Here is a 24,600-nt window from a genome sequence, read left to right on the forward strand (position 1 = left end):
TAAGACAGCCTTTGGGAAACACTGTGTAAGACAAAAACCTCTTTATCATTTAATGGACTTAAATTCTCCAAACCCAGAAAGGTTGGCATCACCTCCTTGTAAAGCACATTGTACTGGCAATGTGTCATGGGCTGTTCCAGCTCACCGGTGGCTGGGTCTGAAAAGAGTCCCCTCCTCCTCACTTCGGATCCAAGCACCCTTGTAACAAACTGTCCTCCACCTTGTCCAGAGATAGGCTGGCCTCCCTCGCTATGTGACCGGGAAAGAGCAAATGAGCTAAACAGCCGGAATCAAATCGCTGTCTCCTTGAGGATGGCTAGAAGGTCAGCCATTTGCAACAGAGGCTGCTATTGTTTGTCCTGGGTTATGAAAAATCTCCGGAGAGGGAATGAATGGGAAGCCAGGAGCTCAGCCCTGCAAGTGCTCATACACGATGAAAACGTTTTATCAGAAACTCCAGCTGATCGCCTCAGCTTCTCCAGTCACTTCTGCTGAGTGATTGATTGTAAGCGCCCGATTCCACATCTGCACCCTTGCACTTAAGTATTCTTTAAAGCTTCACCTCATCTCTATCCCCCCTAGGGCTCCCACAGGAACCCCCCAGCCAGTGGTCTCAGTGGGGCTTTCCCAGTTGACTTCTTGGTTTGACCGTGTCATCCTTTGTTCTCTCAATGTCCAGTTGACTCTGCCAGATGCTGAGCGTGGCCGGATGCTGCGAATGGCTGGTTTCATGACACTTGTTATATACCTGTCGCATCTCTCTATCTGTTCCTTATTATTTATTCTTTGTTTGACATACTCAATGAATTTCATACCTTCAAATGAAAAACGTGGCTACCGTATAGATAATTATCCAAGCTGTGGGAAACATCTCTTAAGTTATTTAAAAAAAAAAAAAGACTTAAAGACAGCATGTGGCTTTGTGTAGCTTTCAGTAGTGTGCCCAGGGTCATTGTCAAAACCAAAAGGGAAGGGTGTTTGCATGGACTCGGGAGACTGTGCCCAGTGTCTCTCAGCTCTGGCCAAAGGTAAAGGAACTCTCAGACTTGTTCCAGAAGCTATCAGATGGTGACAGCCTGACTCTCCTCTATCTCCCAGTCTCCTTTGAGGTTCCACTGGTATTTGGAGTCAAGGACTAGTGTTGGCCATAGAGGAGTCAGTGACATTGAAGAGAGCCACATCTGGGATGATGAAGCAGTAGGAACCTGTGTGTCCTTTTCTTCTATCTCAGTGATCTTGGAAGCCATGAATCCTATGCACTCTAGCTAAGAAAAGCTTAAGATGGCTAGTCGGCTGCTGGCACAGCCCTGGGCGGCAGGTGCCGTGCCTACTCCACGCACAGGTGAGAAATTAGACCCTTTGTGTTAAGATGTTCAGATTTCAGGGTTCGCCCTTCTGTTGAGGCAGTGGGCACTAATTCTCCAGATCCAAGCATAGACGTTAGATGGCAGAAATACCGTTTAGTGTCCTTTACCATAAGTTCATGCTCCTCGGATAATCTGATTTCTAACAGATCTTTTTTGCTTCTCTCCTCACGGGGGCGTCTTGAGATAGCATTCTGCATCCCATAACAACAAGAGCAGCCATTTACGAAGCTTTCTGGGCACCAGGCAGTGAGATAAATGACTCTCAAATGCTAACCCCCATTAAATGTAGTTGTCATGGCAACGTCATACGGTAACTACTGTTATTAACCACTTAACAGATGAGGAATCTGTGACCCAAAATATCCTGTCACAGCCTGGTCCAAGTCCTCTTGATTCAGTTCATTTGGCAGCTGAGGTGTCATTTCCCCCCCTCATACTCTGCAGGAGAGAATCCTGGCTCCCAGCAGAAGAGGAAGGGTCTCTGTAATCTCCCCAGTCACACGCCAGCAACATAAAACACGTTTGCCCGCTCAATTGCCTCTGATCCAATCTTCTTCCTGTTGGTCACCAAGTAAGTTTTGGGCCTCTGAGGCCTCCTATGAGAGCCTCCCCTCTCTCCCTCTGTCCCTCCCTCCCTCCATCCATCCATCCTTCCCACTCTTCCTCTCTGTGGCTTCTCACCGCCAGGGTTGATTCTGGGTATTCTTTGGTTTTTGTTGCCTCACCAGAGTGCAGTTAGCTTTTTTTTTTTTTTTTTTTTTTTTTTGCGATCATACCTCCATGAAGAACATACACCAGGTCTTTTCATACCTTTATTTCTAGTCCGTTCACTTGCCTCGTGCTAGAGGATCTTTTAGAGCAGTGAAACAGCTTTGCATTTCACCACGACAGCAGACACATGCCACATGCCATGTTTGTCCAAATCCATAAAATGTCTACTATGAGGAATGAACCATCATGTCAACGATAGGCTCTAAACCACTGAACTGCCCTTCTTGGCTGACCCAAGACTTCGTTCCTGAAGCTAGCTATTGGAAAACATGCTTGTATTACCCCTGGTCATGTTTAATCTCAATGGTCACTCTGACGAGATTTAGAATCACCATGGAAACATATCACTGGGGTGTCTTTGAGAACGTTCACAAAAAGATTTGAAGATAGAGGAGAGCACTGACTGTGGGTGGTGTCATCCCGTTGGCTTAGGTTCCTGACTGTATAGGAGGGAGACAGAGAGCTTTCGCCCTGTCTTGCTTCCATCTGCCTCCTGACTACAGATGCAGTGTGACCACCCACCTTCTGACGCCACACCTCCCCTGCCACAGTGGGCTGTGTGTGTGTCCCTTTTCCCCTTCAGCCCCTTCTTGTCAGGAATACTGGTGCAGCAGTCAGAAAAGTATCCGTTATAATCCCTCATGAGACGGTCTAGCCCACATATGCATTTTGTGAATTTCTTTCCTAGTTCCTATGCCCCTTTCAGTAAACAAACCAAGTCAAGTTTTTGAACCAAAGAGATGGGAAAGTTCAGTTTCCACCTGTGTCAAGGTCAGATGTCGAAGCTCACAGTGCTAGGGTTTGCATATGATCTCCTCTTCCTGACTCACTCCAGCTAACACCGGAAGTCTCCCTGCCTCACTCCAGCTGACACCGGAAGTACCTTCTGAGGGTCTACCCTTACTCCCTCACTCCAGTTAAAACCAGAAGAGCCATTCTGCCAATCTCCTCTTCCTGCCTCACTCCGGCTAACACCGGAAGTGCTGTTATGTGGATCTGCTCTTCCTACCTCACTCCAGCTAACACCGGAAGTTTCCCTGCCTCACCACAGCTAACACCGGAAGTTTCCCTGCCTCACCACAGCTAACACCGGAAGCACCATTCTGCCTAGTTTATGGATAAAGACATGACACTCACAGGGACTGGGAGTTTGCTCAGAATCACCAGTAAGTTGCAGAATCAGAGTTCAAAAGTCCTAGTTCTGTTCTTGAAGCCTGTTCTCTCCCTGGACCTGCAAGAACCTTGTTCAGATGCTGCACACAATTCCCCAAGCTGACTCTGCACCAGTCTCTTACTTGCATTTGACTCTGCTGCATTTGACAATATCCCTACAGCCCAGGGACTTCACAAACATCACTGAGCTCACACAGTGTTCTGAAAAAAAATGTGACATGTGTAGTTGGGATGGCCACACATATATATTCATATGGGTTTACACACATATATATTCATATGGGTTTACACACATATATTCATATGGGTTTACACACATAAGTTCTTGTATGCATACATATATGCCTGTGTTTGACTCTGTACAAGATTTATTAAAGACCACAAGAACTTGTGTCTTTACTTCAAAGAGGAATCTACCTTTGGGGTTTTTAATCAGAAAACACGTCAAGTCCCGAGCTTTTGGGAACTGTCTTTCTTCTGCCTCTTGACAGCTTTCAATTTTGCTGCCAGTTACTTGACTCCTTCTCCTAGTAACCTGTATGTTGCTAAATATTGTACATCCCCTGACTGTCACCTGAGGAAAGCAGGACTCAGAAGGCACACCTGTCAGGTATGGACAAGTGAATGCTGGGTATCAAGGCAGGTGGTGCCGGGGTCCATGCAGGTTGGTAGGGATCCTACACAGGGTCTCATTCATGCAGATCTAACAATTCTTAGGATTCCGTGGAATGGAGGAACCTCAGATACCAGAGGTGCCCATTCAGTGACCACTCTACATATGGAAGGGGCATTGTCTGAAATGAAGATTTCTTCAGGAAAAAGACCATCCGATCTTATTTTATAAGTTTATTAGGAGCAGAGAGCTGGGACCCAAGCAAGGTCCAAACCAAATGGGAACTCCCAGTCCTATAACAAGAGAGATTGTGCCAGATACAATGGTGGCCAGGTGCTTGATCCAGGCTGCGCTGGTTCTGGCAGGAAAGTCCATCAACACACTTCGAGTCTCTTGCGCCCAGATTGTAATGGGCAGCGGGAAGACAGCATAGAGGCTACAAGGGGGCATGCAGGCAAGTCATCATGAATGTATGGAAGGCTATGAGAAGTAGTCCCTTCACAGTGGTGCAGAAAGATGTAGGAGATAATGTCAACCCTAGAATCCTGGTGTGGTTAATAAAGGCAGAGGGGTTGGTATGGTTAATAAAGGCAGCATTGGCAACAAAGAAAAGTAAAAAGCAAGCAATGGCAAATAAAACAGAAGGATTTCCTGGAAGGGAATCTCAAGAAAACCAAAGCTGGACAGAAATGGAGGACTGCCTATCAGCTTATCTCATGGTTTTCTTAGAGGGTGAGCCCAAAGCCAAGGTCTTTCCCGAAACCTCCTTAAATTCACTTGCACTACCCAGTCTGGTCTTGGTATCTCCACGGGGACTGCAGTTCCCACTACCTGTGACACAGCCCCCTGACAGTATGCCATAGCCCCCAGCTACAGAACTCGGCCGGTAGCCATAGGTGCTAGGGTTACTGAATCCAAAACTGGTCCCGGCACTGACTGCCCCAGTCGTGGAACTGCTGATGACGGCTGTGAAGGAATGAGAGACTGGGCATCAGTGGGTGCTTCAAGGTAGACGTGGCCCCAAGTCCCTCCCAGTATCCAAGGACTCAAACATATCTCTGCTAACTAAACTCCTCACGTGGACCCTAAATTTGTATTTATGGACATGTACTCAGTCCCAAGCAGATCAAGCTTTGAGGAAAAAGAGCCCAGATGTCACACTATCCCTAGTCAGCACCTGCTCTTTCTTGGATGAACAAGAAAAGCAAGGTTTCTTCCCCCAAAGGACAAATAATGGCCAAACAAAAGCTACTTTCTTGCACTTGGCCTGAGAAGGCATCTGTCTTTACATTGTTTCAATTGTGTTTCCGGTGGCTTGAGTTAGAGTACTTGTGCTGGGCCCCCATCTAGGGAAAAGAGTAGCTGAACCTTGTGGGGCCAGTGTTAACACTGATCCGTCCCACATGACTGCATAGTCTCTCCTCCCAGAGGGGACAGGTGACTGTTTCCCATCCAGCAGGGCAGTGTGGATAGCAGGAGAGAGCATGCAGCTACCAAGTGTTTCATCCCAGCCCTGGAGAAATGGTGAGTGTGTGAAGTCAGAGTTGTGGGAAACTAACTCCACTGCTGAAGAAGTAGCTCTGAATGGTGGAGGCAGCAGGAGGCAGAGCACGTGCTGCCCTATGGGGCCTGACGGCAGACTCATCACACTCAAACATTCACTTAGTACTTGTTGACTGCTTGGAACTATCCCCTCGGAGACGTGAAATACTCACAAATGCTCACTGCATTGGTGTGTTCTCCAGACATCCTGCACAGGAAAAAAGCACAGGGATCCTCTGTCACACCTAGGATCCTGAGTTATCCTTCCCATTCACCAGACAGTAGCCAGAATCAACAGCCCATCCAGTTCCACCTCCGCCAAGCCCACCAGCCACCAACAGTCAGAGTTAACAACCTCTGTCTCAAGGTTTGAGCCTCCGAGATCCTCCTGACATCCCCAGTATCCCTTCCCTACCACAGAGAGGTGGGGGCTGTACTCTTGGGGTTCCCACACTAACACTACTTCCAGGGCCCCTCTCTGCCTTTGGAGTGTCTCTTGAACCCATTGCTTGGCTGCGGGGTAGCTGAGGCCTGCGCAAGTGGAGGTGTGGGGATACAGGTGACTAAAGTGGCCATGGACAAAGCATCTGTATGACTTTAAGCCAGTCCTGGGAGTTCCAAATGATCTGTGTCCTGCCCCTCCAACTGCACTGGACTTTGTGCAGCCTACATTGTTAACAATTGAGTATTGTCACAATGAACAAAACCAGAATTACATAACCACGTAAGAAAAGAAATGGCACTAAAAATAAATACAGTGAAGACAAAGCAAGTTAGCCGAAGGGAGAGAGCTAGGTGGTACTGAGAGACCCAACTTAGGACCCACTGCCTCTGAATGAACAGAAATTATTTCTAAGGGCCATGGAGTCCTGGAAGCTGGCAACACTAAGCAGAGACTCTGAGAAGCTGAAGGAGAATTTCAAGGACAGTGCTGCCATACTATGTGGCTGGAAATCACTCTGGAATCTGTTTGTGGTTAAGCTGGAGAGCATCTATGGCTCCTCCAGTGTCTGCACCCACATCCCAGGAACCTGGATGGGGAGGGTCGAGTCTGAGCTCCCTTGCAGTTACCTGCACTCCTCCCCTTCCAGCAGTTTTCGGTAGGTGGCGATCTCAATGTCCAGGGCCAGCTTCATACTCATCAGCTCCTGGTGCTCACGCAGCATCCGGGCCAGCTCCTCCTTGGCCTGGTGCAGGGCTCTCTCCAAATCATCCAGCTTAGCCTGGGCATCCTTGAGGGCACAGTCACCTCGCTGCTCGGCATCAGCAATGGCTGTCTCTAGATTGGAGCACTAGGGGCAAGAGGTAGCACCCCCTTGAGTTCTGAGGTACCCGGATCCCACTTTATTCCCGTGTACTAATTGAGGATGGGCCTTACTATACTGCTATACTTCTTGGAATGTATCAGGCAATGGGGACTTTTACTTGGCCCCGGGGAAGCCTTGTAACTTTGCAGGGAACCCTGTGAGGTTCTAGACTTCAGTTGGAGAAAAAAGTAGGGGAGGAGGTGAGGATTCTCTGAGGGAAGGGTTTTCACAACAGAGGATAAAGAGAAGGAGACAGGGCGGGAAGGCCCCCAGCCTTCCTTGGGGGTGTGTAGGAGCCCCAGTCACTCACTTGCTTCTTCACACTCTCAATTTCTGATCGCAGTCTCTGGATGAGCCGGGTCAACTCAGAGATCTCGTTCCTGGTGTGCTTGAGGTCATCTCCATGCCGGCCAGCTGCCAGCTGCAGCTCTTGGAACTGGCAGATGGTAGGTAACAAACACATTATGACTTAAGGGTTGTGTCATCCTAATTTAGCACAGAAACGGTGCCTTTGCCTGGCGCCATGTGGCAGAGGAAGGAAGGGATATAACCTCTTCCTCTCTAACCATCGGTCCCTGAATTTTTTTATTTGCCTTAAGCCTGGCTGATCTTCCTGAGGGCTGGATTTGGCCACTGGACTCTTAGAAGTCCCGCCTCTCCACACTGCATCTTTTGAAGATGAATCCCCAACTATGACCCTCTCCACCTGCAGCCCTTTGAGGTCAAGATGAAATTCAAACTCCTAGGCACGCATTTCTCACTGCCCCTGACTGCACTCATCTGGCTTTGACATAGATTCCTTTAGTATACCAGACATGTACTCCCTTAGTATACCACCCCAAATGATTCTCATGTGCCCCGACGTCTCTGGAGGAGTAAGAATTTCTCTTCCCTCTAGAACTCTTCCCTCACATCCTCCCCCTTCCTTAAGTAGCTGCAACTCAGCCAGGTCAGGAGGCCTTCCACAATCCTCTGATTAGGTACAATTCTGTTCCCCTGATCATGGGCCCCAGAAGTCAGACATATCTAGACCTCATCGAACGTGTGTTTTTTTCTTCCTGAATTCTCAGTACATAGCATAATTCTTTTCTGTGCTCAAGAGAAAGATCCGATGACTGGCTGCATGAGGAGCCAACCAGCCGTGTTTTCTGTTTCCCTTCTCCTAGTAGCTGGGATGAGCACGGGCTATTTGGGCTGTTGTTGGACCTGGCAGGAAAGTGGGCTTAGCACTGGATATGAGTCGTGAATCTCAGTTACCTCCTGCTGTTTGGGTTGCCCGTTGAATAGACAACAGAGAATATCCCAGCTCCATCTCAGAATTGAACTTAAAGGGAAAACAGAGCAGGTGCTGTTCTTTGGTGCTTCGGGGTGTGGTGTTGCCTTGCCCGTGTCCCTGGATGCTAAGCCCTGATCTGCTTTAATATGACAATCAGTGCCCTAGATTTGGAGCACCATCACCCCTATGTACTAATGCTCTTGGTGAGTTCCCTGCACCTACGGGATTCACTCATCTTTAAATGATAATAATAAAAACTGGCCTCACATATTATGGCCAGCACCCAGACACTGAGGCCAGCACCCAGACACTGAGGCCAGCACCCAGACACTGTGGTCAGCACCCAGCCATGGTATCCCTCCCCCTAAGCCCATGGTCAAGTGGAGGTGCCAATAACCATGCAGCAAATGGTCCACAATCACACCTGTGAGACTTGTCTGAGTCTTCGAGAAGGAACTATGGAGGTAACAGCCTGGGTTGGAATGCTGGATCCTGACAACCACAGGGGTTGTCACATGACCATATTCAACCCTGGCTTATGAGGATAAATGGGACCAGATCATAGCCTACGCCATTGTCAAGAGCCCAGGCCTGTGTTGCCCCTTAGGCCCTGAAGACTAACCTCTCCATCCTAGACTGGGAAGGAGATGGGAAGAGAGATAAGGTCTCCAAGGGGTGATTTCCCTAGAGAAAAAGCCCAGTAATCAGCAAGGAACAATTAGACAGTTACCATCAGGATCAGAGAAACCAGATTATCTAGGAGTCACCTCCCTCCCACCCACACCCAGCAGGGAGCTAAGATGTGAAGGATAGCAATGCCCTTGTCATCATGGGAGATGGACTTAAAAGAAAAGGTGGGAGTCGACTGCTCCCAGATCACACCGAGGAGACCCATGATTTACCGTAATGACAGACCTGAGCCTCCCCCACACGTTCGGAAGAGCACTCTGCCTCCAGAAATGCTCCATTTCCGTCTTGCAGTTTGCACCCTGAAATGGCTGCCATGGGTCTAAGGGGAGCCCAAGGACAGAGTTATGTCTTTCCCCTTCTTGTTCCCACAATGCTGAGGTTGGTGTCATGTTCCCAGGAAGCTGGGGGCTGCTGTGAGTCACGGAACAGAGAAAATGAGACCAAACCAGATTCCCCTCCCTACACGCGTCTCTGGAGAGGTGTACCGTGAACCCCACCTTGGTCTGGTACACCATCTCAGCCTCCGCCTTGCTCTTCAGGGCAATGTCCTCGTACTGAGCTCGGACCTCAGCGATGATGCTGTCCAGGTCCAGGTTGCGGTTGTTGTCCATGGAGAGGACCACAGAGGTGTCGCTTATGTGCGACTGCATCTGAGTAATCTCCTGCAGGGAACAAGAAGGGGTGGGATGCCTACTGTAACCGGGGAAAGGGGACAAAATGGTGGCCTTTCCCAGGGGGATAACCCCCGACCATCCCAAACAGGCACAAGCAGGCATTCTCTAAAGCTGTGTAAGGACAGAGCCAGAGGTTCCAATACCGTGTTGAAAAACTGCCAGGGGGTGTGAAGCAAACTGAGAACATGCAGGTCTGTCCCAAGAGTAAGGAAAGCAAAGGAAAATGCCCGGCTCTCACCCAGCCTTTGAACCACAAAGCCCTCAGCTCACAAGTGTTAGAGGGCTCCCGGGCTCTTAAACTGACCGATAAATAGGTCGTTTACCACCACAAGTCCTTCCTGAATCCATAGCTAGCGGTGAGGACAAGCCTTACCCCCTCGTACAGACACTTGAGGAACTTGATCTCTCCATCCAGGGCGTCCACCTTGGCCTGGAGCTCCACCTTGCTCATGTATGCGGCATCCACATCCTAAGGGGAATCCAGACAACTCCCGCTGCCCAACCTCTCTTATGAACCCCACCCTGTGGATAACTGTGCCAGGAACAGACTCAAGACCCGAGTGGGGGCAGCCCTAAGAGTTTGTCAGATATCGGGGCTTGGCCATTCCTAGAGTCCTGTATGCTGCTGGGCCTAAGCTGGGATGGACTATCCACAGCTGGACTCTCGTCCATTTACACAACTGTGGAAAAACTGGCTCTCGGCAATCAATCACCAGTGTCCACCACGGACAGAGCCGGACTCCGTCTCCGGGATGGTCGGCCTCATTCCTTCCTCTGCTTTTACCACGGTGGGGGACCCAGGCCAGGTACCCTGCTTACCTTCTTAAGCACCACAAATTCATTCTCAGCAGTTGTGCGCTTGTTTATTTCTTCTTCATACCTGCAGGGGAAGCATCAGTGAACAGGGGCTCGGGGTGCCAGTGTCTGTGTGCCTAAGTCTTTATGTTCTCACTGAGAAATACCACAAGATGTCTGAATTGTGGGTCCTCAAGCAGGTGTTTTCAGCTGCCCCAACTCGGTAGTGCCATTTGGCTGAGCCGCCAGTGGGGACCTGGGCCTGGTGGCTGGAGGGTTTGGGTCTAGGGTTCTTCTGATACATGGAAAGTGAGTCAGTTTTTCCTCTTCCTTCTCAGAATCCAAATCACAGGGGCAGGACTCTGCCAGCAGATGCCCGTCACCAAGAACGCCACTCCAACCTGGGAAGGGGGTCCAGGAAGCTACCCCTACCCATATGCATGTCAAGAAAGAACGTGGCTCAGATGTGTGGGACCCAGTGAAATTGAGAGAACCCCAGTGGGAAGCCCATCTGCTGCTCGTGTATGGGGTTTCCTTGGAACTTAGAGCACCCTGGGTGAGCTAAGGAGCTGGAGTTCTGTGTTGAACACACACAGGCGCTCTCTAGGAGGGCTTAGGAAGCAACACACGAAGGAGAAAACACCGCCTGCAAGGGCATCCCTGGCACTGCCCAGCAGGCTGAGTATCCAGGTCCAGTCTGCTTGCCATGACCATGAAGGCTCTGCTCTTGCCGGGTGAGTGCAAATGGTTTGTTCTATCCAAGTTCTGTCGCCCTGAAGTCACAGGCAAAAGTCCCAGCACCTACTTAGGAAGCCTCACCCCAGGAATCAGCTAGCCCACAGTGCCGGACTCACCTCTTCTTGCAGTCCTCCACGGCATCCCGCATGCCCCTCAGCTCGGAGTCCAGCCTCACCCTGTCCCCAGATAGCGAATCCAGCTGCTTTTGCAGGCTGCTGATGTGGGCCTCGTAAACAGGCTCCAGGTTCCTCCTGCAGTTGCTCAGGTCCAGCTGCTGCAGCAGCTCCCACTTGGTCTGCAGCACCTGGTTCTGCTGCTCCAGGAAGCGCACCTGAATGCAAAGAAAAGCCACATGAGCCCACTCCACAGCCTACAGGGTCAGGGGGTGGGAAACTTCCTTCCCAAGAGGAAAGGGTGGGTTTTGATCTGCTGTGTGACGTTGGCAGGTAAGTTCTGAGGGGGAAAAAGCCACCCAGGTAGCTCCCTTTAGGAATCCTTAGTCTAACAGCCAGAAGGCAGCCCTGGAGGTCAGGAGGGGCCCAAGGTGAGAATGTGAGTTTCCTTCCAACCCATCACAATTTTGGCCTAAAACTGCTGGGTCAATATTGACCAACTGTAGAAAGCTACTCTGAGGCAAGCTCTCCCATGTAAATTTGCCTGCTAACTTCCCACTCCTGTGGCCTGGTAGTCTAGTCTATGTTTGGCCTTCTCCCTCCCTCCACACTCATGGCCTCCTCCAGCCTACCCAGAAGTCCTATACTCAACTGTACCAGGACCTTGAGCTCTCTGTGGTTTTTACGCCAGGAGTTTCCATTGCTAATTGTTCACCTGCCACTTACTCCTAGGTACTCAGACTTCAGTGTGCATCCGTATTCCCAGCGGGCTCCTGAGAATACAGACCGCTCAGAGCCCTGGCATTCTGCACCTCCCAAGGCCACTGCTGGCCTCTCCTCTGCCTTTTCTGGTTCTTCCCCACTCACCCACTTCTCTACCAAGAGGCCACTGCCCTGGCTCCTAGACAGCTCTTCCAAACGTAAAGACCTCGTACAAGCTCTTTAGGTCCGCCTCTCAGTTCTGGTGTCCTGGGTATTGTCTGTTCCTCTCTGCTCTGCCCTGTGATGTGCCTGTGTCCCGGGAAGGGGTAGCATCACCTGACAGGGGTCCGTGAGGGCAGTGGAGGTGGATGAAGAAAGGAGATACTTAGCTATCAGCAGGCTCCCACCTTGTCGATGAAGGAGGCGAACTTGTTGTTCAGAGCCTTGATCTGCTCCCGCTCTTGGGCGCGCACCTTCTGGATCTCCGGGTCCAGCTCCACGTTGAGTGGGGCCAGAAGGCTTTTATTGACTGTGACCTGGTGGATGCCTCCAGGCAGGCACAGGGATGGATTTGAAGGCCCCAGAGCCCCACCGCCAAACATGCTGCCTGCAAAGCCGCTGGCCCGATTCCGGCCAAACCCATATCCCCCGGTGCGCCCGCTGCCACTAGCCACGTTGAAGGAGATGCTCCTGGGACTCCTCAGGCTGTAGAGGCTCCGACTGCTGAAGCCTCCACCGAGCCCTTTGCCCCCTGCCCGGTAGGAGGATGCGCTGCCTCCTGATAGCACAGCCGAGCAGCCGCTGAAGCCCCTGTTGGCAGCTCCAGACTTGCAGGTGAATTGGCGATTCATCGTGAAGAAGCCACGGACAGGGAATGAGAGGCACACCTTCACCAAGGGTCTGACTGTTCACCAAGCTTGTGATCTTGGCCTTCCCCTTTATAGAGCTCAAGAGAACAATTGGTCTAATTGTTGGGTTTAATTTGCCTGGAAGGAAGAAATCATTTTCTCCTATCAAAATCATAGACATAGGGCGACTTGAAAACCCCCAAAGTGCTGGGCTTGCAAGTCCTCTGTGTGTAATTGAGTCTTATCTTATTAGCATGGGGTAATTAGTTAGGCCATGATATCCCCAGAAAGATCTTGGCTAGGAAGCTCGTCATGGTCCCAGCTGTCCTTCTCCAGGGGTTTGGGATTGTAGGAGTGCTGAAGGAGACTTCTAATTGACAGTGTCATCGCTGAGAAATCTCCTACCTGTGCCAGCATCAGATCATCCACCTCAGAGACCCTGGCTAAGCTGCTTTCATGTGGTTAGGAAGTCCCAAGGCCTGATTTCCCAAGGCTGCTGGAAACATTTCTCATGTCTGATTCGCCAGGGACACGAGACGGGAATCCAAATCCAGGCTCCACCCTCCAGTGGTGAAGCTCCTGTGTGCCTTCAGGTAGGTCCCATGATTCCCTGTGCCAGTCAGGTGCCAATCTACCTTCACCTGCACGCAAGGTCTTTTACCCTCAGTCCTACAACGATTGGTACCGGTGCCCATCTTCCCAGCTCCATAAAAAAGACCACTTGGGAAGCCTGAAAGGAAGCGGGGTATGGAATTCATTCTCCACCTTCGAAGAGCATCCGGTGGCTCAGAGCCCCAGCAGAGCTGAAGAACTAACTATTGGTCTAGATCTCTGAGGAAGATTAAAATGTCAAGATCCTCAGGGATCCTGGGAAATGTGTCTCTCTGGGGAATCTTCTCTTGCTTCATTCTGAGTGCAGAATGTCCTGTTGCCGTGGCCACAGCTGTCTGATATGCGCCTGCTCACCCTTCTCGCTGTCTCCGTGACCGTGCCTGTGGCTGCAAGCAAGCAGGAACAAAGGAGCCGGGAAGAGGTTATCCCGGTGATAACTTAAGAATTGACTGACGGTGAGTTTCTGGGACTCCTTAGCTAACCTCCTGGTAGAAATGGTTAAGTTCACTCCTCCTACGTGGACTATTCTACATCCCCATCTCTACTGCTCCCGTACACTGCTTCCCTTTCCCCTCTCCCCTGCAGGGGTAGACAAAGATGCATCTACATGGGCAAAACCTAGTGTTCGAGACACAGCCACCCACTCTACTTCACTGCCTTCTCATTTGTGCCCAGTCCAAATCTACACTGCCATGCTAATTCATATCTCCTCCTCCCTGGAGAGGATCACATGATAAAGATCAGACTGGTGGAAACAGAGCATCCCACTGGGGCTAGCATAAAACACAGCCTTTGTGACCCTCATCTACAGAGAGCCTCAGGGCAAGCTTGGCTCCAAGGAATATCACTGGGAAGGAGCCGTGTAAGAAGTCACTGGCACATTTTCACAAAGGAGTATTACTGCACTGTTGAAACAAAATGGCATCATGAAGTTTGCAGGTAAACGGATGGAACTAGAAAAAAAAAATCATCCTAATCGAGGTAATCTAGACCCAGAAACACAAGCATGGTGCGTACTTACTGATAAGTGGATATTGACTGCTTAGTAAAGGATAATCATGCTACCATCTGCAGGCCCACAGAGGCTAAGGAACAAGGAGGGCTCAAGGGAGGATGCATGGATCTCCCTGGAAAGGGAAATCGAATAGATTTTGGGGGTAGACTAAGGGCAATGAAGATGGAAACAGAAGGGTTTCGGGGGGAGGTATGGAAGGAAAGAACACTGGGAGAGGTGACTAGAATTGGGGGGCTTTTGGGGAGCAACATGGGAAGCTAATACAGTGGAAACTCCCTGGAACCTATGAGGGTGAGCCTAGTGAGGACTCCTAGTCATGCGACATACAGAGCCTGAATCACCCCTCTTCTATAACCAGCAAGGTTTCCAGTAGTGGAACTAAGACACCAGCCCAGTCACAAAACCTTCAACCTACATCCTTTCCTGCCCTCAGGATGTGTTGGGGCAATGGTGGTGCAGAACTTGAGGGAGTGACCAACCACTGACTGGTCCAACTCGAGGCCCACACTAGGAGAGGGAGCCCATGCCTGACACTGCCTGGATATCCAGGAACCAGAGGCTGGATATCCCAGAGGCCTAGGACAGAACCAAACAGCACTGACAAAAAAAAATGTCAGTGAAATGGTTCCTAATGATATTCAACTATACTTATAGTTCAGTGCCTAGCCCAGTTGTCATCAGAGGCTTCCTCTAGCAACTGATGGAAACAGACGCAGGAACCCACTGCCAAGCATTACACAGAGCTCCAGTGACCCAGCAGAAGAGGGGAGGAAGAATTGTAGGAGCCAGGGGGTCAAGGACACCACTATAACACAACCTACAGACTCAACTAAGCAGGACTCATGGAGACTCAGAGACTGAGATGTTTTGTTTTGTTTGTTTTGTTTTGTTTTGTTTGTTTTACAATGTCTTGGTGTGGTTCCATAAAACAGGTTGGAAGGTGTTAATCTTCTGTCTTCTGGAAGAGTCTGTATAGAATTGGTGCCATTTTGTCTTAATCCTCTATATCCCTCAGTGCCTGTGTGCGAAGCCAGCTCAGCTATGAAACCTTCCCAGTCCCCACAATACTGTCTAATAAGAGCAGTAAGGAGCACACAGCCCTGCTGCATACAGTGAAGCAGACAGTTCTCACTTCCACTGTGTTTATCTTTCTAACAGCCCTGTAAAGAGATGCTATCTTATTGTTTTATAAATGTGTAAACCCGGGCTCTGAAATGTTAAGTTGTTAAAATGTCTCACATTCCTTCATCTAATCTCTTACTATATTTTTACTAAGTGCTGATTGAGTTTCAAAGAACCAGAAAGTGAGCCCGCCCCAGAGCCTCCAGAGTGCAGTTCTCAAACCACAGCCTCAGGTGCACCTCGAGCTTGTTAATCCTGTGCACTTTCAGGATCCTGCCAGCTCCTCTGGGAGCTTCGAGTATGAGTGTGTGTTTTAAACAAGCTTCCAAATTACTTTAATATACAGAGCAGGTCCCAATGTACCCACCTCACTAACTGCATCCCACTTTGAGTAAGTGCAGCCATCCCTACCTAAACGGTGAACTTCCTGCTGGAGCTCAGTCTTCATCTCTGAGCGTCCAAACAAGCCCCTCGCCTCCATCATGGTGTGAGACATTTAGCTAAGTAGAATGAGAAGAGCTTGGAGAATCCCATGCTCACACCCATGTTCACACTCATGCTCACACCCATGTTCGCACTCATGCTCACACCCATGTTCATATGCTCACACCTTTGCTCACGCTCATACTTACATTCATGTTCACACCCATGCTCACACCCATGCTCACACCCATGTTCACACTCATGCTCACACCCATACTCACACCCATGTTCGCACTCATGCTCACACCCATACTCACACCCATGCTCATACTCATGCTCACCATGTTAATGCCCATACTCATACTCATGCTCATGCTCACACTCACCCTCACACCCATGCTCACACTCATGCTTACACCCATGTTCATGCCCAAAATCACATCCATGCTTGTACCCACACCCATGCTCACACCCATACTTACATTCATGCTCACACTCATGCTCATACCCTTGCTCAGACTCGTGCTCACATCCATCACCCACACTCACACCCATGCTCACCCTCATGCCCAGACAGCTCTTCAGCCTCCTCACTGATTGTGGGTCCTAAACCATGATCTCTGGGGAAATGGAGGATGCATAGACTATTTTCTTGCATTCAGAGCTTCCAATATGACCCCCAAAAATGATTCAGAACTACAGTTTGGGAGAAAAAGCAATTCTCCCAATGTCTCACAAGTGTACCTTATTCCCAGTGTGAGGCTTTCCCCATTTCACAGCTTAGTGTTCAACCTTAGTGGGCCTCTAGAGGGGTCTGGCAGGAAGAAGAGTTTGTGAGTGAAAAAAAAGCAAGGTGCCTGGTGTGCTGACACATGGCTGCTCACCTGTACAAACAAGAGCAAATTTTTCTGAAGATCCCATTCAGGTATTCTGGTTCAGCTTGGCCAGGAAGAGAACACTCATAGGGACATAAATCTGTCCTGTGCTGGGCTGAGTATATTCTGCTCTAAAAACTCAGCTGCAACAAATTTGGTAGCCATCCAGGGCTCAGCTAGTTTGCACTGAGCAAAGATGGGGAGGGGACTCTGTGGGAACTGCTTCCCAGGAAGAGCACTTCTGCCTAGAAAGAAATTTTCTATAAACTTCCCAGCTTGCCACCCAGCAAAGCCATGGCCCCCAATCTGTCAAATCCTTTCTGAAAATGTTACACCAACCCTGTCTCCAGGAATCCCCTGCCCTCTCCCAACACAGGAAAACCTCCTGAGCTCCCCAGACACCCCTTCCTCGAGGGTTCATGCCTCCTTCAGGAGCCCTGCTTCTATCATTCCAAAATGTCCTTTCTCTGTGGGCCCCATTTTCTACAAAAGCTTGACATCCAATAGACATTACACAAGATCAATTGCAAATGAAGTTTATTATGCAGAGACCCAGACCCCAGCACTCAGAAAGCAGAGTCCATTCAAGAGGCTATGTACAAAAAAGCATAGTTCCCTAGACCACTGTTGGGGGGTGGAATAGGGAGGCTACCCTGGGGTCCTCAGTACACCACTATCAGGGAGGGACTGCCAGGCGGACAATGCGAGAGACCAGGAATGGGACGCGGTTGAAGACACACTTGGACAATGCAGATTCTTGCCCAGAACACAGTGAGTATCTCTGACTCTAACTGTTAGGCGAGATCTTTTACCACCCCCTCTCGAAAAGAAAAAGAAAATGACATCATTGGTGGATTACAGATATTGGGGTTGATCTGAGTTAGAGACACAGCTGACATTCTGGAAATCAAAGAGTAGAGAGAGGACCCATTTCTATCTAAAGGAGAAGGTCACGCCGGAGCCGCAACCTTCCCCTGACCCAGAACCACCCCTTTCAGAGCCGGACACTGCCCCTCCAGAGCTGGAGCCTCCTCTAGAGCCTCCTCCAGAGCTGTATCCTCCTCCTCCAGATCCTCCCCTGGAGCCTCCTCCAGATCCTCCCCTGGAGCCTCCTCCAGAGCTGGAGTCACCTCTAGAGCCCCCTCCAGAGCTGTATCCTCCCCCTCCAGAGCTGGAGCCTCCTCTAGAACCTCCTCCAGTGCTGTATCCTCCTCCTCCAGATCCTCCCCTGGAGCCTCCTCCAGAACTGTATCCGCCCCCTCCAGATCCTGATCCAGATCCTCTGACACCAGAGCTTCTGCCTCCAGAGCCATAGGTGCTTCCTCCTCCTCTTCCGCCGTAAGACCCTCTTCCTCCTGAACTTTGACCTCCGGAGCCAAAGCCAGCCTTAGATGCCACAGATGAGGAGATGGTGCTGCTTGTCACGGCTGTAGGAGAGAAGGCATTAACCCAGAGGTTCTGACCACCTTTTCCCTCCTCTACCCCCAAAGGCAGGTGAATACCCCACTACGTACAGACAGACACATTGTCGCTGAAGTCTCCAGACATCCTGTCAGAGAGAGGAAGGAAAGGATTTGTGAGTGGGCATCTGGATTCTGCACGGATCGACAAGCCTTGCGACGTCTACCTACTAACGACCTTCAGTTTGGCTACTTGGGTCAGCCACACCTTCTATGCTAAGTGATGACAGAGGTGGCGACAGACCCCGCACTTGTCTACAGCCTGACTCTCAGTCCATGCTGAGGTCTTACTCCAGTCAAAACGCACACTTGCACTGTAGACCCGGAGTGGCTGAAAAGCCAAGTCACTTCCAACTGCCTATCCCAGTTTGTACTTACAGCTCAGAGAATCTGCTATCTGGAGTCCATGCCACACCCAACATTTCAAAACAAGGCCACACCGTGAACATTCAGCAGAAAGAACTGCTGTCAAGCTGCCTACTTTTCCTGGGCTCCCTGCCTCCCGTTTCCACTGAAGCCTTGGCTGTTCCAACCCACATTACAATGTCTGCCAGCTCCTTCATGCTCACAGGAGACATTGCCTCTCAGACAAACATGTAGCAGTCACTTGGAAAAGGCAGCTTCCTTTGTCATGCTGGCTGCCGACACCCAGGGCTGCTGATACCAAGGGTGTTTCCCTTTCCAACAGCTCCAGCCACCTTAAGTCCCTAAGGATGCTGGTGACAATATAGGCAAAGGACTCTCCTTAAAGCAGTCAAATGATTCTGTTTGTCATTATAGAAGCTTTAAAAGAACAAAGCTTGTTCCTCCAACACGTTTGATGCCACGTTGCCCATTCCAGATCATACCATGGTGGGGAGGGGAGCTAGTCACCCTACAGACTTAGGGACAAACACTTCAGCCTGTCTACCCATGTTCACGTCGTTTTGTGTCTCTTTAAAAGACCAGGATGTTTAAATGTCTGGTGCAGGCCCTGCTTATCACTCTGTACCGCTTAGAGAGCAATGCCGTTGCTCTCATCGTGAAAGTGTGCTTAGGGAAGCCTGTTGACGCCCTTCTCGATAGTCTGAGGCCCTGCCTTGGGAGTTTAGACCCTGATACCCTCCCCAGCAGTGCCCCTCACCTGCACTCCTCCCCCTCCAGTAGCTTGCGGTAGGTGGCGATCTCCACATCCAGGGCCAGCTTGACGTTCATGAGCTCCTGGTAGTCCCGCAGCAGCCGAGCCAGGTTCTCTCGGCCCTGCTGCAGGGCCTCCTCCAGGTCAGTGAGCTTGCCCCTGGCATCTTTGATGGCGTGCTCCCCACGCTGCTCTGCATCTGCAATGGAGTCTTGCACACCCTTACACTGTGAGAACAGAAGAGAAGGCTCCGTTTGTACAGAGTGGGGTCAGGCTACCAGAGGGCCCTTGACCCTCCCAACACAGGTAGTTCTGCTGCCCATTGAGCAATCAGCTCCCTGTGTCCCTGGCAATCAGCTCCAAGGACCAGGTCCAGCTTGCACCAGCCCGTTCGCCACCCTTCTGTGAACACAGTCGTCACAGCTGGTGTCTAGGGGAGGCACCAAGCAGGAGCAGGAAGCTATGTCTACCATCACCACAAGCCCAACCAAACCAGATTTTGCTTTGTTTGCCGTTGCTCCCTTTAAGTCAAACGATTCTTTCCCTTTGCTGATGTTCACTTCAGAATATTTCTTGAACTATTCTAAAAGTCTAAAAGCATTGGTCTGGAGGAAATTTGGATTGGCGTGAACTAGATTAGAACTTCTCAGAGGGACAGGGAGAGAGACAGAGAGACAGAGAGACAGAGACAAACAGACAGACAGAGACAGAGACAGAGAGACAGACAGACAGAGACAGAGAGAGACAGAGGGAGACAGACAGAGAGAGACAGAGACAGCGACAGAGAGACAGTGACACAAAGAGAGAGAGAGAGAGAGAGAGAGAGAGAGAGAGAGAAGTCCCACCTGCTTCTTCACATGTGATATCTCCCCTTGCAGCCTCTGGATTGTTCGGTTCAACTCGCTGATCTCCATCTTGATCTCTTTCAAGCTGTCCCCATGTTTCACAGCGGTGACCTGGAGTTCTTCATACTGATGAGGGAAAAGGGAGATGGTTCACAGGGAAGTCTAACTGAGGAAGGCCTAGCCTGAGCTAAAGAAGGCTGGTGACAGGCAAGGCATGGTGAACCAACCTGTGACATCTGTATTCACAGCTGATGAGAACCCATCTCACATGGCCCAAAGGATCTAGTGCTACTCTCTGTGCCGCTCAGCTTCCATTAGACGGACACTCCGGTACCCTTCCTGGATGTGACCCAGTTAGGGAAGCTCAGCTGCTGCTCCCTGTGTCCCCCTGACTTGCCTTGCTGTGGTACAGCTCCTCCGACTCAGCCTTGCTCTTGTGGGCGATGATCTCGTATTGGCTCTGAACTTCAGCAATGATGCTGTCCAGGTCAAGGTTCCGGTTGTTGTCCATGGACAGGATGACATTGGTGTCGGTGACATTCTGCTGTAGCTGGGACAGTTCCTACAACACACAGACTGATTGACCATCATGCTCTGCCCCCCTCACCCTCCCTGGCCACAGAGAGCAAAAGGCCCCCTTTCCCTGGCATTGAGGAAATGAGGAGTCTCAGGCTAAGCCCTGTGTGTGAAAAGTGGTGTCACCACAGGACTATCGTCAGGATGGCAATGGTGACAGAAAGGTGTTTATGAACATTCTAGTAAAACACCTTCGACACCATGCCAATAGATTCCAGAAAGAATCTGGTCCATGGCAGATGCCTCAAAGTTTCCTTCCTATCTCAGAAGTGGGCTGGGAAGGGAGCAGGAGACATAAGGCATTTTAACTTCAGGAATGCAGTGAACACAGGGAAGCCCTCTTCCAAATGGATCGGGGCACCGGGGGCTGGAGGAAAGAGAAGTTGATCTGGTATTTCCAAACCTCATTCAACATCAGAAGAAGAAATTTCTCTCCCCCTAGCCCTGCACTAGAGAAGCACCTTGGAGGACTGCAGTGGTTTTATTGTGTTGAAACCAGCAGACTTCTCAACATTGGAAAGGATATTTTTAGTAGGAAGTAAGGGTCTGTTGGGGACAGCATCCTTTACCGTGTCGTAGAGTGTTCTCAGGAAATCGACTTCCTGTGTCAGTATCTCCATCTTGGCCTGCAGCTCTGTCTTGTCCATGTAGCAACTGTCCACGTCCTGAGAAGAAGGATCCGACCCACCATGAATAGCCGCCTGAGTGGATCCCAGCTTCTATCTGATGCCTCCACCCACTGCGTGGTGGTTAACTACCCTCTGATATCCCAGCACTTCCAGATAAACTGTATCTCCACTGAGTCTCATTTAGCATATGCATCTCCTTGGGGGAATTCATGCCCAGATCTACCATTCACACACTCCAGCATCGTCAGAGCTTACATGGACAGAACATGACCAATGAGTCTCCCTCCTGCCTTGAAGACATGCTGAGCTCCCCTAATAAGTGATATGGTTTCTGTGCCTTTCCACCATATTCACACCTCCCATCCTACCTGCCCATCCAGACTCTCCTGAACTTACACGGATGGTTCTCTAAAACCCCTGTGGGACCTAAGCTAACACTTTGTGACTTTCTAGCTCAATCCTTGATGAGCTTAAATCATTCATAAGCAGGCGTTATAAAGAGCCCCATTCCTCCTGTGCTTTTGAGAAGAATAAAGTGCCTTCTTTTCTTTTCTTTTGGCATTTTTTCCCTGACAGTCTTTAAGTAGATCATTGATGAGGGGGTGATCTCCCAAACACAGCAAGCAACTTGGAACGTCGCCTGTGGAAGTTAGAACTCAGAGGCCCTAGTTCTTCTCAAGAGAACCAGCTCCTGACATGCCCCTAACCTAACTCTGGCTGTGTGCCTCACAGTGATTTCCTAGTGGCTCCCTCTCTTGACACAGTGAAGCAGTCCTATTTCCACGGGCCCAGGGTAGTCTCTCGCTCACCTTTTTGATGGTCACGAAATCATTCTCCGCAGACGTGCGCTTGTTGATCTCGTCCTCGTACCTGTTGAGCCCCCAAAAGACAACTGCAGTTAGGATAGTCCTTCCCCCCCCCCTTTTCTACTGGAAAAATTAAATTCTCTTTAAATGCCCAGATTGAAAATATGAAAATCCGAAATGAAGGCACTTTTCTATTCATTAACTCAAGCATGTCTGAGCACCAGATCCCTGCCTCCTTGGCACCTCAAAAAAGGTGCCCCTACCATACCACCTTTGTGTACCAGCCCAGGCACTACTGAGAGATAAGAGAGTGGGGAAAAAAATCCATCTCCACTTGAGGTCTCCTCTGTCACCTACTTCTTCTTAAAGTCTTCCACGAGATCCTGCATGTTGTTCAGCTCTGAATCCTGTGAGTTCCTTTCCGCAGTTAGCCTGTCCACCTGCTTCTTGAGTATGCCAATGTAGGCCTGGAAGACGGGGTCCAGGTTGGTGGTACGGGTGCCTACATCCAGCTGCTGCAGCAGCTCCCATTTGGTGTGCAACACCTGGTTCTGCTGCTCCAGGAATCGCACCTACAGCAGCCAGAGGAAGAATACAGGAGGTGGGGGTCACCTTTCACACCCATGAGCCACTCTTACTCCAAGAACCTTTGGTGCCACTCTGGTGGATGTAGAAGTCACAAGACTTCACCCTCACTATCCAAGGGGGGACTGGGAAACACCGGGCAGAGCTTCTGAGCTCCCCAACATCACACATGGAAGTTCTGTAGACTTCTAACGAGGCCTCTGTTCCTCTCCATGCTGAACTCTCCTGGTTCATGCTCACTGCTTTACACCCAGCTCCTCCCCAGACTCCAGGCATTCTCCTCCTCTGTTCTAACACCCTTCCAAAGCCCTATAAATTCTGGACAAAGAAAAGAAAGTAGGCACCTGCTGTCCCAGCAGCAGACTGAAGCAAATAAGAGAATCCTGGGGACAGGCAGGGCTCCTCCTCTGAGTTTTAAGAGCCTTGTAAAATCCTGTCCAATTCTGAGGCAGAGGAACCAATTCAGCAACACCCCTAAGTGGCACCCATAAAAAGTTTATGGGTCGCCAAAATGAGCTGGTTCTTTGGAAGGCTGGAATTTTATTCAACCCCAAACACATTCCAAGTATAGATCCCTGGGGTTTATCAGCCTAATTAACAGGAGTAACAAAAACTATCCTTTCTCAATATTATTTTCCAATCCTGCCGTCACCTGGCCTGACCTGCTCTGTCATTACTTGCCTATTTTGGCTTTTCTATGAGATCAGAAATCTCTATAAATAGCATTTATTTGGACTGAAAAATAGAATAGAAAGAAACTGTTGAAGAATATGTAGTCCACAAGACCAGCATCTCTCCTATTTGGAATTTGCAAAGTCCCTTGGCTACGGTGGCCTCATCAATGACTCTTGAGGGAGAGAATCTATCCTTTTCTTTTCAGCCAGCGCAGCAATTGCAGGATCCCAGCATCTCATCACCGAAGATGCGGCCGCTCCCACTCACCGTGTCAATGAAAGAGGCAAATTTGTTGTTGAGGGTTTTGATCTGCTCCCGTTCCTGAGACTTCACGTTCTGAATCTCTGGGTCCACTTTAACATCAAGAGGCTGCAAGAGGCTCTGATTGACAGACACTTCATGGATGCCTCCACCAGGGAATCCTCCAGGGCCCCCAAAACCTCCAGGGCCACCTCCAAAGCGTCCTCCGCCAAATCCACCGCCTCCGAAGCCGCTGCCACCTCCAAAGCCGCTGCCACCTCCAAAGCCGCTGCCGCCTCCGAAACCGCTACCACCTCCAAATCCTCGGCCTCCTCCAAAGCCAGAGCCACCTCCGAAGCCACCGCTGCCTCCAAAGCCGCTGCCGCCTCCGAAGCCACCGTAGCTTCTGCCACCAAATCCACCACCGTAGCCAGCCACGCTACTAGAGATGCTCTTGTACCCTCCAAGGCCAACAAGACTCTGACTGCCAAAGCCACCTCCACCAGAGCCTCCTCTGCCACCACCGTGGCGGCTCAGGCAGGAGAAGCCGGAAGTCGATCTCCGGCTCCCTCCAGAGACCACAGCTGAGCCACTACTGAAGCCCCTGAATCCACCGCCTCCTCCTCCGCCTCCTCCTCTCCGGGACTTGCAGGAGATCTGGCAACTCATGATGGTTTTGCTCAGCAAGACAAGTGACCGTTCCTGAGCAGATCCAAGGCTGGAGACTAAACTGTGCTGTAGGAGACTCACAGGGTCCCTTATATACCTGCCGACTAGGTGTTGGTGAGCTTGGGCGTGGGCCCACTTATGCATGGGTTTGGTTCGCCTGGAAGCTATTCTTGGTGAGTGATTATCAACCTAATGGCCATTAAAACATCTACTAATCAGCTCCGATCCAGAACCTGCTTTGATTTGCGGACGGCTCCGGTTTATCTGTGCATCTGTCATGCAATTTGATTTCTGTAAAATCATCAGAAGAGGAGATTAGTATTTCGGTTTCCCAACTTGGAA

The 24,600-nt window shown here is 50.2% G+C and overlaps 2 protein-coding genes across 2 annotated transcripts; both read right to left on the minus strand.

Annotated features, from left to right (window-relative positions):
• Positions 1–4,144: 4,144 nt before the first annotated feature.
• Krt73 (keratin 73) lies at positions 4,145–12,655 on the minus strand. The gene is given in 9 exon segments (NM_001008808.2): positions 4,145–4,890; positions 5,640–5,674; positions 6,538–6,758; positions 7,084–7,209; positions 9,237–9,401; positions 9,787–9,882; positions 10,233–10,293; positions 11,063–11,277; positions 12,169–12,655. Coding segments are annotated over 9 exon segments (1,620 nt in total). The 5' UTR covers positions 12,613–12,655; the 3' UTR covers positions 4,145–4,633.
• Positions 12,656–17,193: 4,538 nt separating this feature from the next.
• Positions 17,194–24,326, minus strand: Krt2 (keratin 2). Its single transcript, NM_001008899.2, is given in 9 exon segments — positions 17,194–18,083; positions 18,171–18,205; positions 19,240–19,460; positions 20,079–20,204; positions 20,476–20,640; positions 21,224–21,319; positions 22,093–22,153; positions 22,447–22,661; positions 23,617–24,326. Coding segments are annotated over 9 exon segments (2,055 nt in total). The 5' UTR covers positions 24,259–24,326; the 3' UTR covers positions 17,194–17,589.
• Positions 24,327–24,600: the final 274 nt, after the last annotated feature.

Source organism: Rattus norvegicus, chromosome 7 (genome assembly GCF_021556685.1).
Source record: "Rattus norvegicus strain SHRSP/BbbUtx chromosome 7, alternate assembly SHRSP_T2T, whole genome shotgun sequence".
NCBI classification, from domain to species: domain Eukaryota; kingdom Metazoa; phylum Chordata; class Mammalia; order Rodentia; family Muridae; genus Rattus; species Rattus norvegicus.